The sequence below is a fragment of the Trematomus bernacchii genome, unplaced genomic scaffold, assembly GCF_902827165.1.
Source record: "Trematomus bernacchii unplaced genomic scaffold, fTreBer1.1, whole genome shotgun sequence".
Classification (NCBI taxonomy): Eukaryota; Metazoa; Chordata; class Actinopteri; order Perciformes; family Nototheniidae; genus Trematomus; species Trematomus bernacchii.
This window is the reverse complement of record NW_022987524.1, coordinates 2610634-2625035: the sequence shown is the minus strand read 5'-3', so window position 1 is coordinate 2625035 and position 14402 is coordinate 2610634. Positions and strand designations below refer to the sequence as shown.

At 41.9% G+C, this 14402-nt stretch overlaps 1 protein-coding gene across 1 annotated transcript in view; it reads right to left on the bottom strand.

The window, feature by feature from the left end:
• The window catches only part of LOC117473292 (sickle tail protein homolog), a 160939-nt gene that overhangs the window by 45391 nt on the left and 101146 nt on the right, over window positions 1-14402 (bottom strand). The window contains exons 10-13 of the mRNA XM_034118809.1: window positions 14241-14398; window positions 13028-13069; window positions 11656-11765; window positions 8838-9010 (exon numbers count right to left, since the gene is read on the bottom strand). Of these exons, the coding sequence (XP_033974700.1) occupies window positions 8838-9010; window positions 11656-11765; window positions 13028-13069; window positions 14241-14398 (483 nt within the window). The remainder of the gene's footprint in view (window positions 1-8837; window positions 9011-11655; window positions 11766-13027; window positions 13070-14240; window positions 14399-14402) is intronic.

The following is a 14402-nucleotide window of genomic DNA, read 5'->3' as shown; positions in this document are numbered from 1 at the left end:
TGGTTTGATGGAAAGGATGTATGTCTCAATAATGTCTTATCAGACATGTGAAACCAGACATGTGAAACTAGACAGAACATCCTGAACTCTTGACCTATGCACATTATGCATTTTAGAAGGTGCAAGCAAAGCATCAAAGTTCCAACCACAATTCTAGGAAGGCGTTGTGCTTTTTGACTCCTTGACAACGGTTACAACGGTTGAGGACAACAATGCGAAACTCCAATCCTGACAAACGTTGGTTGTATCGAAGTTAGATTCCTTTTCAGTATGCTTTAGTTTAGTAGATATCTACAAACAAAGTCGATATTTTTCTAAAACCATTTAGTGCTTCACATAATAAAATACACAACGGCTGTATCCTGATGCTTTAGGAGCTGTAGGTGCGTGTTGTACAGTGTGTAGGTGCGTGTTGTACAGTGTGTAGGTGCGTGTTGTACAGTGTGTAGGTGCGTGTTGTACAGTGTGTAGGTGTGTGTTGTACAGTGTGTAGGTGTGTGTTGTACAGTGTGTAGGTCTGTGTGGTACAGTGTGTAGGTGTGGGTGGTACGGTGTGTAGGTCTGTGTGGTACAGTGTGTAGGTGTGGGTGGTACAGTGTGTAGGTCTGTGTGGTACAGTGTGTAGGTGTGGGTGGTACAGTGTGTAGGTGTGGGTGGTACAGTGTGTAGGTGTGGGTGGTACAGTGTCCTCTGCTTACTTTTAATAATTGTAAATACAAATCTTGGCCCGTAATTTCAATTCCCCATTGTAGCGACCAGAGGGGGGGGAATGCTCTCATACTTGTTTGATTCTGAAATTGAATATATATACATTTATATAAATATATATATGTGTGTGTGTGTGTATATGTTCCCCTCCTCTCTCCTCGGTTCCCCTCCTCGACTCCTCCGCTCGCATCTCCTGGGGGCGGGACTAAGACACGAGGATAGGAGTCGAGGAGGGGAGTCGAGGAGGGGAAATTAGAGAAATGTGAAACCTTCCCTGTCTGTCTTCTTCTGTTGTTCCTGTTAGTGTTTACTTTCTGTCTGTCTTCAGCCCTTTCCCAATTCTAATTGGCCTCTCCTCGACTCCTCTCCTCGCGTCTTAAGAGGTTCATCTCAATTGATTATTTCGCCTCCTCTTTTCCCCCACGCGCGTCCCTTCCTTGCGTCTTAGCTCCGCCTCCGTAAGATGCGAGCGAGAGACACGAGGAAGAGACGTGAGGACAGAGGAGTCCTCAGGTATTAATTGGGATGTCCTCGTTCACTCCAGCGTCACAATAAACCACGCCCTTTACTTCTGGCGTGCGCGCAGTTTTGTCACCTGTCACTGGACTTCCCTCCACATAAAGCCCTTCAAACCTGGGATTTAGTTTCACATTGAAATGATTTCGTCCATCTCTTTTATTATAGTTTTCAATGTATTATTTTCGGTCCTGTATTGGTTTTTCCAGGTATCAAATTTCATTTAAGTTATAATTATAATCATAATAATAATAATAATAATAATAATTGATGGAGTAATTTCATTATGTTATTTGAGCTTGTTTCATATGAACTTTTGTATTGGATGTTGTTATTTAATTTCTCCTACATAGAGAGATCCAAATCACTAAAAGATTAGTTCGGTATGCTACCCGTATGCATTCAAGCGATTGGGACATCCTTCAACATGGCGTGTCTCGATCGATTTCCGGGTCAAGTCATGGAGGAGAGAGGAGAGAGGAGTCGAGGAGGGACATTGGGATGAACCTACGTAATGAGAAATCCACTCCTCTGAGCGGTCATTTTAAAGAGACGTCCATTAATAATGACAGGAGGCACAGCAGCCCTCCTGGGAAATGAAATTACGGGCCAAAAGTGTTATTTACAATTATTAAAAGTAAGTAGGGGAAACCAAACCAACTGAGACCTGTCTGTCCGCTGAAATCGATTTCCGATGTGAAATTGACTGGACTTCTTTCTGCGGATTGATATGACTGCAAATTGCCTCTTGATCAAATTGTCTTTAGCAATCTTGGTGTGCTGTTGAAAAAGGGCAGACCGCTTATGTGCTGTTTACACGAGAGCGCAAACGGTTGTATCTGCTACTTTTCTCTTTCGTATAGCCCGTTCGTTCACACGAGGCCGTTACGGAAACGCGGAAACAGACCCCGCAAACGATAACGGGTCCCAAGGTGGATAGATCTGCAAACGGAACGCTCTGGGGGGGCAAACGGCTCCCTGTGTACGCCCAGGGCCGTATCCACCATTGAGGTCACCGAGGTCCGGACCTCGGTAATAATTTCCGAGCTGTGTATATAACAAAACGTGTGAAATAACTGCACTAAACGGGGTTCTTTGTAGTACTTCCATTTACTGCCGATGGGGGCGCTGAATAACTACGTAGCCTCGATTAAAGCAAACAGAAGAAGACGACATGTATCAACAAACCACCAAAGCCCGGACTTGTATCGGAGCAGCGGAGGAGTGATGAGGTATCTAGAGATCTGAGTCCAGCGGGCTGCTTGTGTTTCTGTTCATCAGGACATCATATGACCAGCAGATCCTGTGTGAACGCTCTACGTTAGTCAGTGGACGTCCGACAACATGCACACTAACTTATATTGCAGCTATAGGCTATACTTTGGTTTACATTGCGTGAATAAACTAGCTAGAGAGCTACAGTTAATTACATTCATCCAATGTCAGAAGGATTACCTTTTAACAAACGTTGTAATGCTTTTCTTTCATTTCAATTTGAGTAAAACATTGAAGATATAACATTGTATTGTTTTCTTTTTACACTGACTCAGATATAATGAAAAGACTACGTCAGTCGAAGCTCAGCTTTGGTTAGGAAGAGACAGGACAGGCAGAGAGAAAGAGAGAGAGAGAAAGTGATGGAAGTCAGGGAGGAACTGCAGGTTCAGTCACACAAAAGAATGTAGGTTTAATAACCCCATCTATCTATCTAGTTATCCATCTATCTATCTATCTATCTATCTATCTATCTATCTATCTATTTATTTATTTATCTATCCATCTATCTATCTATCTATCTATCTATCTATCTATCTATCTATCTATCTATCTATCTATCTATCTACCTATCTATCTATCTATCTATTTATTTATCTATCCATCTATCTATCTATCTATCTATCTATCTATTTATTTATTTATCTATCCATCTATCTATCTATCTATCTATTTATCTATCCATCTATTTATTTATTTATCTATTCATCTATCTATCTATCTATCTATCTATCTATCTATCTATCTATCTATCTATCTATCTATCTATCTATCTATCTATCTATCTATCTATCTATCTATCTATCTATCTATCTATCTATCTATCTATTTATCTATCTATCTATCTATCTATCTATCTATTTATCTATAACAGGGGTCGGCAACCCCTGGCACGCGTGCCAGCATTGGCACGCGGCACCGTAACCAGTGGCACACTAGGAATAAGTGGAATAAGTGTGCAAAATATTTAAATTGTATTTTCGGATCCTGAACGAGACCGCCGCCAGAGCGCGTCTCCCCGTTACCTGCAGAAGGAAGCCATGCAAGGTAAGGCAAGGCAAGGCAAGGCAAGTTTATTTATATAGCACCTTTCAACACAAGGTAATTCAAAGTGCTTTACAAAAATGGAAGACATTTTAAAAATGGCATTTAAAATCAGTCATTAAAAAGGAAAGATAATAAAATAAACATTAAAAGAAAAAATACATGGATAAAAGTTAAAAGTTACAGTGCAGTTTAAGATGTGAATAGTTCAATTAAAAGCAGCGGCAAAAAGAAAAGTCTTCAGCCTGGATTTAAAAGTAGTAAGAGTTGCAGCGGACCTGCAGGTTTCTGGGAGTTTGTTCCAGATATTCGGAGCATAATAACTGAATGCTGCTTTACCATGTTTAGTTCTGACTCTGGGGACAGAAAGCTGACCAGTCCCTGAAGACCTGAGGGTTCTGGATGGTTCATAATTTAGCAGTAGGTCAGACATGTATTTTGGGCCTAAACCATTCAAAGCTTTATAAACCAGCAGCAGTATTTTGAAATCTACTCTTTGACACACAGGAAGCCAGTGTAAAGACTTCAGAACAGGAGTGATGTGATCCACTTTCTTAGTGTCAGTGAGGAAGCCAGTGTAAAGACTTCAGAACAGGAGTGATGTGATCCACTTTCTTAGTGTTAGTGAGGACTCGAGCAGCGGCGTTCTGAATTAGCTGCAGCTTTCTAATAGATTTTTTAGTGAGGCCTGTAAAGACACCATTGCAGTAGTCGAGTCTACTGAAGATAAAAGCATGGACAAGTTTTTCCAAATCCTGCTGTGACATTAGTCCTTTAATCCTAGATATGTTCTTTAGGTGATAGTAGGCTGATTTAGTAACTGTTTTAATGTGACTGTTGAAACTCAGGTCAGAGTCCATGACTACACCTAGATTTCTGGCTTTATCTGTTGTTTTGAACATTGCAGACTGAAGCTCAGCGCTAACTTTTATACGTTCTGCCTTGGCTCCAAAAACCATTACCTCAGTTTTATCTTTGTTTAATTGGAGAAAGTTCTGACACATCCAGTCATTGATTTGTTCAATGCACTTACTCAGTGTTTGAATTGGAGCATAATCTCCTGGTGAAATTGTTACGTAAATTTGTGTGTCATCCGCATAGCTATGGTAACTTATTTTGTTGTTTTGCATTATCTGAGCCAGTGGTAGCATGTAGATGTTAAAGAGAAGAGGCCCCAAGATGGAGCCTTGAGGTACCCCACATGTCATATTTGTCAACTCAGATGTGTATTTACCTATAGAAATAAAGTTTTTTCTGTCCTTTAAGTAGGACTCAAACCAATTTAGAACTGTTGCCGAAAGTCCCACCCAGTTTTCTAGTCGGTCTAGTAATATGTTGTGGTCAACAGTGTCAAATGCAGCACTGAGATCTAATAATACTAACACTGAAGTTCTGCCACTGTCTGTGTTTAAGTGGATGTCATTGAAGACCTTTGCACGCAACGCAGCCCCGCTCTCTTTAACTCCAGGTGGCTTTCTGCCGCTTTCCTCCGTGGTGCAGTGATGATCGCTTCACCATGGAGGAAAGCACAAATTGCAGTACCCATAAGGAGCTGTACAAATGCAGCAGTTTTTGCGTGGCTGTGTCTTTAGTTGAAAGCCCAGTGGCGATCTGCTCATCTCTCATTGAAATAATATGCTACAAAGGGGCGGTCTGGAGGGCAAAAGCAACAAGCTTCAGGTTCAATAACCCACTTTAGCTTAAATGACTGGAGAGAGGCGAGCTCTTCTTGGGAGGCCATTGAATTTATTTAGCTGTTCTTCTGTTTCACAAAATACATCACAGACCTCTGTTTTTCTGCTGCCTCGTTTCACTTCCAGAAACATACACACGCTCGCTCACTGTCGCTCTACCATCCACACACACACATGCACACGCCACACCCCCCTCTCTCTCTCTTAAAGGGACAGCGATCTCATCTCACTCTGCCTGACCCTAATATCATAACATGTGTGTTCTGGAGAATCACAGAACGGACGATCGTCCTTATTATTATGCCGTTTAAACCAATTATTAAAATGTGTTTGTTAAATTCGGCATCATGTAAGTTGTGCTGACAGGTACACACACACTGCTTCGTGCTTCCCCGCAGCGAGGCTCCCCCCGCCCTCCTGTTGATAGTTCACCAGCGTCAAGCTCCTCAACTCCCCCCCGTTGATAATTCTCGATCGTTGGCACGCTGATAACAATACAAATTTTTAATGGCACTTCATATCAAAAAGGTTGCCGACCCCTGATCTATAACAATAGTCTTCATTTACACTATAGACAATAGGCATCATTTTAAAACAACATATATCTATTGCAGTTATGATACAATTGTATAAAACCACACAATTTGCTTACATCTTTGTTCTCTTTTGAGAATCAAACAGATTTAAATAAAAAAAAAAAATGCAAACAAACAAGTGAAATGAACTAAATTGCTGAATTGCTTTTAATTCACTGGCAGGAGCGACAAGTGAGAAGGAGCAGAAAGTGAACAACGAGGGAGAGATTGAACAAAGAGAAAGAGTAGAGGACAGAGAGAGTAATGAACAGGAAGAAGACAGAGAGACTAAAGAAGATGGAAGAGAGGCTGCAGGTTATGGAAAGGAGAGAGACATGGAAAATGAATGTTGACAATATTGTGTGATCATTTTAGCCTCTTCTGCATGTCCAGATCATTCATAGTAACAATCAACTGATTCTTATGCATTACACTTTCAAAAATAATGTATGCTGCAGCCCACTGACATGGTTTGAAATCAATATATTATCCCATTTGTGACCCCCCACAGGACTTAAAAAGCACCTAACTAGATCATGAAAATCCCAAAAATCTCAGGGGGGGTATATCCCCGAACCCCCCTAGCATGTTCGGACCTCGGTATTTAGGAAATCCTGGATACGGCCCTGTGTACGCCCTATACGATAATTGCCTGATAACGATGAAGCTATAGAGAGGCGAAGTCACGCCCATCTACTTCCGCCCCATGGGACCTTATTTCTGAAAAATGATGTATTGAAGTCAATGGAGAGAGAAAACGTATCTTTCGATCCCGTTTGAATTTTGCCATGAATTACACATATGATTTTTGTCAATCTTAAAAAATCATTTCCATGTCAAAAAAGTCACAGTTTGTCGTAAAACTGTTGAAATATAAGACTATGAAAAATACGCAACTAGAAAGACTACAAATCCCAGAGTCGCGTAAATCATGTCATAACTGGCAGGCAGCTTTGCATGACATTCTTCTGGACGTGTTTCATTGTGGTGATAGTGAGGGTAGTCAATCCCTTTTTAGGCAAGACAGTAGTGACGGCCATCTTGGTGACGCGTGTTGTTGTGCGAGACCAGAGATGTAGTTCATTGAGCGTTTCACACAAAAGAATGTGTTAAGTAACACAAAAAATGTGTCGTAAAACTGTGAAGTCACAGTTTTACGACACATTTTTTTTTTTTTGACTTGCAAAATTATCTTTTAAATTGACAAACATCATATGTGTAATTTGTGGCACAATTCAAACGGGATCGAAAGATAATCTTTCTCTCTCCATTGACTTCAATACATAATTTTTCCGAAATAAGGTCCCATGGAGGTCCACCGGAAGGGGAGGGACTTGGCCACTCTATAGCCCCACCTCTCCCCACCTCTGCTGCTCACTGCTGTAGCATGGTCAGTAGCTACTGTCAGTAGCTACTGACAATGCGACAGATGTTAGTGCAAAATCTACAGCTCCTCTACCACAACCATCAGCAACAAGTGGACATGGAGAATTACATGAACTACATGTTGCTAAATCCACCGCGGGGCATAAACAGAAGGGCAACCATGCAACCATGGCAACCATGCTCGGGGGTCTTCTTCGCTGCTTTTGGTGCATTTTGTGGCGAAAGTACAGCGCCACTTACAGGCCCGGCATATGTACTACAGCGTCTCCAGCGCTCCCGAGCGGTCTCGTGTGAACGGAATACTTTTTTGATATCATATTCGGTTCGTTTGCGTTTCGTATGCGTTTGCGTGTAAATGGGGTCTAATGTCCACACTGACCCATCATCAGAGTTGGGTGTAACGCGTTACAAAGTAACGCTTTACTGTAATATTACTTTTGTCGGTAACGGAGTAGTGTAACGCGTTACTTTTATAATTCAGTAATCACACTACAGTTACTAACATTGCCCCGACACGCGTTACTTCGTTACTTTTATAAAATCAGTCATAATCACACTGACAGACAAGAGGGGTTTCCGCCGCAGGTTTATATGTACGTAATCTGCGCGATTTGCACGTCCATATCTCCGCGTGCAGTGCTGCATAAACATGGCTGAGTCAGCGATAACTTTCGAGGGGTGGAGGTATGCCCATTATTTTGAGTTCGTCCGAAGAATAGACAGGAATGTGACGGTGAGGTGCAAACTGTGTCCAGGCCAGAAGCTGTTATCCACTGCTGTAAACACCACGTCAAACCTCAACAAACACCTGCAAAGAACACATGCTAAGGTGAAGCTAATAGCTAAGGACCCCCGAACCCAGAGTGAGGATATTGTGAGTGCGCCGCCGCCGACTCCGAAGCAGCACAAATGAGAATTTGGAGGACCGGTAACCAAAGCAGAGATGGACAGGCTTGTAGCATCCTTCATAGTAGAGGTAATGTTGCCCATTTGCACAGTGGAATCACCATCGCATCGTTCAGAGATATACTGCGCAAAATACAGATAGCAGGAGACAGAGGACAGCCATGGTCAGAGCTATCTGGATCAGTCTTATGCGACAATGGAAACTGAACTAAAGAGAACATTTGAAACTTTAGCAGTCTGCGTGATCTGCCTGCAGGGAGGGGCGGGCCGGCCCTGCGAGTAAAGTAACGAGTAAAGTAACGAGTAAAGTAACAAGTTACTTTATGTAGAGAGTAACGAAGTAGTGTAATATATTACTTTTTTTTAGTAACGACCCCATCTCTGCCCATCATAATTGAGTATTCCAATAAGCCGTGTAATAAGAAGTAACAAACCAGTCAGTTAAGAAATGTTATGACATTAAAAAAATCCTACATCATTTCATTACTTGTTAAGTCATAAAATCAGTGAACTGACCAAAAGGAAGGCAGCTAAATCTATCTGAAGGTTGCTAACATTAGGCACCATGATCTACTGGTCATACCAGCCAAACTGTAGCAGCAGAACCTCTGAATGTCCTGAAGGGGGGATTACTGCTGATAGAATCCACTTTGTATCTGTGAGAAAAAGGCTATGCTACTTCTTTTTTCACGGCTACAGTCTTTTTTTCTAAAACACAAAGTCAAACCCTTACTGGAGCTGTTCGAGTGTCCTCTCCTCTGCGGTCAGATAGTGGATCCTCTCCTGCTCCATCTCCAGCCGTCTGTTTGCTGCCTCCTCACTTTGAACCAGCCTATCACACATCAGCACCACCAGCTCTTCACCCGCCATCCGTAGCATGGATCTCAGGCTCTCCTGGTTTGACAGCTGGAGCACATGGAACAACTCAGGAATCAGGGGTCAACAACATAACTGGTTTTCATTCATGCCCCTGAACACAGGAACCTTTGACTAGGGATGCTCCGATCGATCAGCCGCCGATTTCTCCCGTGTTATTATCCAAAGTTAATGTAAACTTGAATAATGTACTTCATTTGAATGTAATAATTATGTTGGTTGTTGTTTGTGGAAGCGCCAGTGAATGAGCCCCATTAACTGAGTTTTAAACATCACTTTAAATGGAAGATCCCCATAGGCCCCGCCCACTCGATCGGATCGGCGATCGGTATCGGCCGATACTGATTCCGGCGATCGGTGATCTGCCCCAAAATTGGCGATCGGAGCATCCCTACCTTTGACTATATGATCTTTCGTTTGATGCCAGTCTCAGTAAAAACTTGTTCTTGTTTTGCCTTATTGGTCACTTTTATATAAAAACCCCAAAGAGCATTACCTCTCTGAGGCCTGTAGTAATGGTCAATATTGTGAAATGAACCCTGACTTAAATTAAGTTGACTAGCTACTGTGGTGTGTTACTGTATGAGCAATATACATTGAACAATATAAAAACACAGTAAAGTTCTAATCTTCAAGGCTCAAGGCTTTTATTGGTCATACGAATCTTGTGTTCCAAATTACTCTTTACATACCATGTTAATAATATTTTTGATGACCGATCTTTAACTTGATTTCAGTCACATAAAATCATCCAATCCAATGTAATTTTATGTGATGAGCTAGCTAACCATTGTCCATCAAATGAAAGCAGTGACGTAAACAGGAGAGCAATATGTGAGTTTGAGGTGTGTTTTTGGATTTCAGAAGGTAAAGGTAAAAACTTTGTTAAGATTTCCGTAGACCATGGTTGGGTTCTTATTTATTAAGTATACCCTCACCCTCCTACCTAATCCTACAGCGTGGGTGTAGCTCAACAGTTTTACATTGTCTCTCTCCAGCTTCATAACAAAGAGCAAAGTGGATGTTGCAAAACGTTGCAACATCCACTTTGAGTGATCCAATCACATATTGAAGATTTGAGTCCTTCTAATAACTAACATCGGGGTTGCAGTCAAATTGTTAATTTTGCTTTGGAAGGTTCCTAACAGAGGGAAATGACCCGGAAATATATAAGTGTCAGCCATGATAAGAGCTGTTTGGATTCTCTAAATGATAGGAAAGGAGCTTTAATGCTTCCTTTATAATTTCACTAACACTGGACCTTCAAAGAGAAAGAGAAAAGGCTGTCCCACAATTCCTTGCGGCTTGCACAATCCCCACGACACAACATTCGGCCGGTCACGGAAACAACCGAACCATTTTACAACTTATTGCCTTTACTTGCCAAAGTGCTTTATTTGAACTATTTTAATCAAAATTAAGCTAAATATGAACGTCACTTTTTTACTGAAATTATCAAATAAAGTCAACATTTCAGTGTTTACTGAGTTGTATAGGGTTTCTTAAACTGTTGTAAACATGTTTGAATGGTGATATACACAGTGATGGATGTCCAAGTCCAAACAAGTTATGTATACTGTAAATAATGCATAAAATTGTATTTACTTTAAAGATTTTCATACAATCATATGTATTGGGATTCATATGTGTTGACCGCAGGGTGAGGGTGAGTGCGAGCAACCATAAGTTCACCTTCAATTACAATCTTGGTAATGAAGAATATATTTTCTCTGTTGTCCACGTTCATAAAGCATAAAACAACACCATAATAGCAAAAGATGCAAAGTATCTTATAATTATAGCTTTAATAGTCCGCTGTATAGAAAATTGCAGTTTCCCATGGCAGAAACTTAATACATTTAACTTAAACATTAATAACATCCGTTGGCATATCATAATGACGTCAGATGTAATTTCAGTCGGATTCTCAAAGCAAGGAAGTTGTCTTTTCCTCATTCCTGAGGAATTCTCCTTTCATCTTTCCCTAAGCCCGCGTCACACTGTCCCGAAATTGACACCAGATGGACACACGATAAAGGAAATGTTCAAATTCGGCTCTGATCGTAACAACATCGGGCCATTCGTGGGGGCATCTTAAGCCATCGTATGACCGCCGGTGGAGTTTCTCATGCTCCGGCAGCATCTTCGTGAGCGGTGGCAAAATCTTTGGCATGCCAAAAAATTGTCGAAAGACCTTGCGAAGGTTCATTTTCGTGTTGAATTCGTGTGTCCATTTTACCCTTCATAAGGCACTCGTGAGGGCATCTTGTCAAAAAATTCACATCTTCGTGTTGCCTTCGTGTGTGGTTCGGGTGCCATCGTGTGGCCTTCTGTAGGCATCGTACTTGCTTCGGCTGTTGCTTGGCTGTAGACCAAGTTCGGGGCCATCTTCGTGCGAAATTCACAATTCCATATTCGTGTGTCCATCTGGTGTCAATTTCTGGACAGTGTGACACCAGCCTTAAGGCAGCACTCATAAATCCATCACATGACTGAAGCTATAGGACACACCCCCAAGTAGTGTACCAGGCTTTGAAGCCAATTTTGGCACTCTTAATTATAGATGTAACTTCCTATCCATATACGGCCATATATATGTATGGTGATGATTATGATGATGATGATGCTGATGATGATGATGATGATTACAATTGCGGAGTACCCAGGTAATTTACCTGTAAGTGTCTGAGTTGGTTGAGTTGGAGTCGCAGATCACACACATGTCTCTTCGCTAACACCAAGCTCTGCTGCAGCCCGCTGTCCGAGGGGGGGGGCGGGGCTGACGCTGTCAATCACAGCCACAGGGACCTCAGGTGACGCTCCTGAAGGTCAAAGTAAGGTGTAGCATGTTCTTTGTGGCAGGTTACGGGAACATCCGTTCAAATTATGGAAAATAATTCAAATAAAAACGTTTCTCACCAGCTCCGTTTTTGAGATGTTTGCATTCAGCATTCTCACTGAAAATCACACAGACAGTTACATAATAAACCTACCATCCTTGGTCTAGCCAGGGTTTATACACTACACTCAACTAACTTCATATTTATATTACCTGAAATATACAGACATGATTAGCAGTGGCTAAAAAAAAAAATAATAATAAAAAAAAAATATATATTTTTATTTTTATTTTTAATGAACAAGGTAAATATTATATAATTGGTATCAGTAAAATGTATAATCTACAATAAAATCTCGTTTAAAATTGTGTTACGATGTCTAAAGTTACTGATAAGTCACATGTTTCCTGCCTGGCCTTGCCCGTGTACCTTCTCTCGTCTGGGCGCTAATGGCGCGTTTCCACTACAGCCCGCAGCCCGGTTTAAGAGGGCTGTGACGTCAGCGGCCCGTCTTTGGTTGCGTTTCCACTTGGCCTAGTACCGGCCGGCGGGTCCTAATTCACAGTTTTTCTGGCCTCATAAAATCGTGGGTCCAGGGCCAGAGACAACGAGGCTGAGTCGGGCTGAGTATGCTAAACTAGAGAGAGCGTCGCTGGCAAGGGGGCAACAACTACAACAAGATGGACATATTTGACCGTGATTTAATTGTAATACACGTTTCAAAATGATGCCGAAGTAACAACATACTGATACCGGTTAGTAAAAACCATGAATTAATGCTTTGTCAAGTCTGCAGACAGACGGCAGGGGAAAAACCTTTTAAAATGCTTGTTTTCTAAATGGAGATTGGCTAAGCTAACGCAGTATATGCTCCAACCGTCCACACTCACAACAACGGCCTATACAGACATAAATAAAGCAGCGACTGTATTCACCATGACACAGGCAGTCTGTGGTTTGTACTTGTTTAACTTTTGTCTAGTTTCTGAACATATATGAGGAGCTGTGAGCTCTGAGTGCTAACAGCTAACGGCTGTGTTGTTTTTCTGGGGTCCTCTGAAGATCACGTCACGGCTCCGCCTACACTGCGTTACTATAGATACTGCCCCAGTCCCTAAACTGTAATGGAAATGCGCCATAAAGTGAGCCAGTCCTAACGAGGCCCAGCCATACCGAGCGGGGCCGAGCGAGGCCGTGTAGTGGAAACGCGACATTAGAGAGGAGCCCTCAACCAGTGCAGCAGCAGCCACTAGCAGCTGACTGTTGCTATCTGTAACGTGTAAACTATGCCGCGAAAACATAATTTCAGCCAATCATTGGCGTCAAATATGATGGTCACAGGGCTCCTCCATGAGCGCCCGGTGCAGTCTGTGAGTTGTTTGGACTCGTATCCAAGGAGACAAAACAGGAAGCTGTCATACACTCTGGAAGCTACCACATTAGCAGCTAATGAAAACTCCGTTTTTGACATAAAAATGGAATTATGGATCATCAATCATTTTTCAAAGTGACAGACACATTGGATTAACCTATGGATTAACCTTCAGCTGCGTTTTTCTCGTTTTTGATCAGATTTGTTATTCTGCAAAAGGTGAGCATATCTCCATGTTTTGCTACCTAAAGCTACGTCGTGTGATGTCTGTATTTGCTTCCCCTGTCGCGAGTTCTGATCGCTCAGTGATGATACTTATATTTCTAGAATATGTGGAATCTCAGCTTGTAAGCTTGTTTGTGCATATCCGATAAGTATATCGATTGATTTATACCTAGAGTGCGTTAGCATTTTTTCGCTCAGGGCTCATTTAGACGCTTCTTGTGAGACTTGTGTTTTGTTTCGGTAAACATGGTTCATATCATCAGTTAGATGCGTTTCCTCTGAGTAGGACACATGAATAGTTTATTACATTTTAAGAAGCCCTGAGACACGGTTTCGTGAGAAAAAAAACGGGGGGAAAAAAGCCCCTTAACAGGTTAAATGGGAATTAAATCAGTGTTCCCAAAGCCCCGGTGTTCTGCAGTTTGTGTGGGCCTACTGTACTGTTGCACAGTTTATGCTGTAGAAACTATGTCCAGGACAAGGTGTTTGGAAGTTTTGGAAGATTCATAGCTAACCACACTGAAGTTATGGAGGTATTGATCAGTCTTCTCATATTTTTAAGCCTCAAATTGTCCTTCTCCCCCCCCTCCCCCCCTCTAACATCACCAGAAGTCATGATTTAAGGGGTCTTTTCTCAAAAAAAATTACCGGGGGAGCATCCCCCCGGACCCCTCTAGTATTGTTTGATCACCATTTCCACAGCCCCACCTAAAATATTTTCCACCAGCCGCCACTGATTAGTACCCTATGTGTTGGGCAGAATTATTTCCTGGTTCAAGCTAATATATAAGTTTGTAAACAAATCATGGCTGAATCAAAGAACATATTGATTCTGAAGAGCTGCTGCTCACTAAAGAGATAAAGTGTGCTGTTACAGACCTGAGAGCCTTGACTGCTGGAACATCTGACCCCATAGACAGAGCACTGTGCACCAGCCCTGCCAGACTGGCTATCTGCTCCTCCATGGCTTTCATTCTCTCACTGA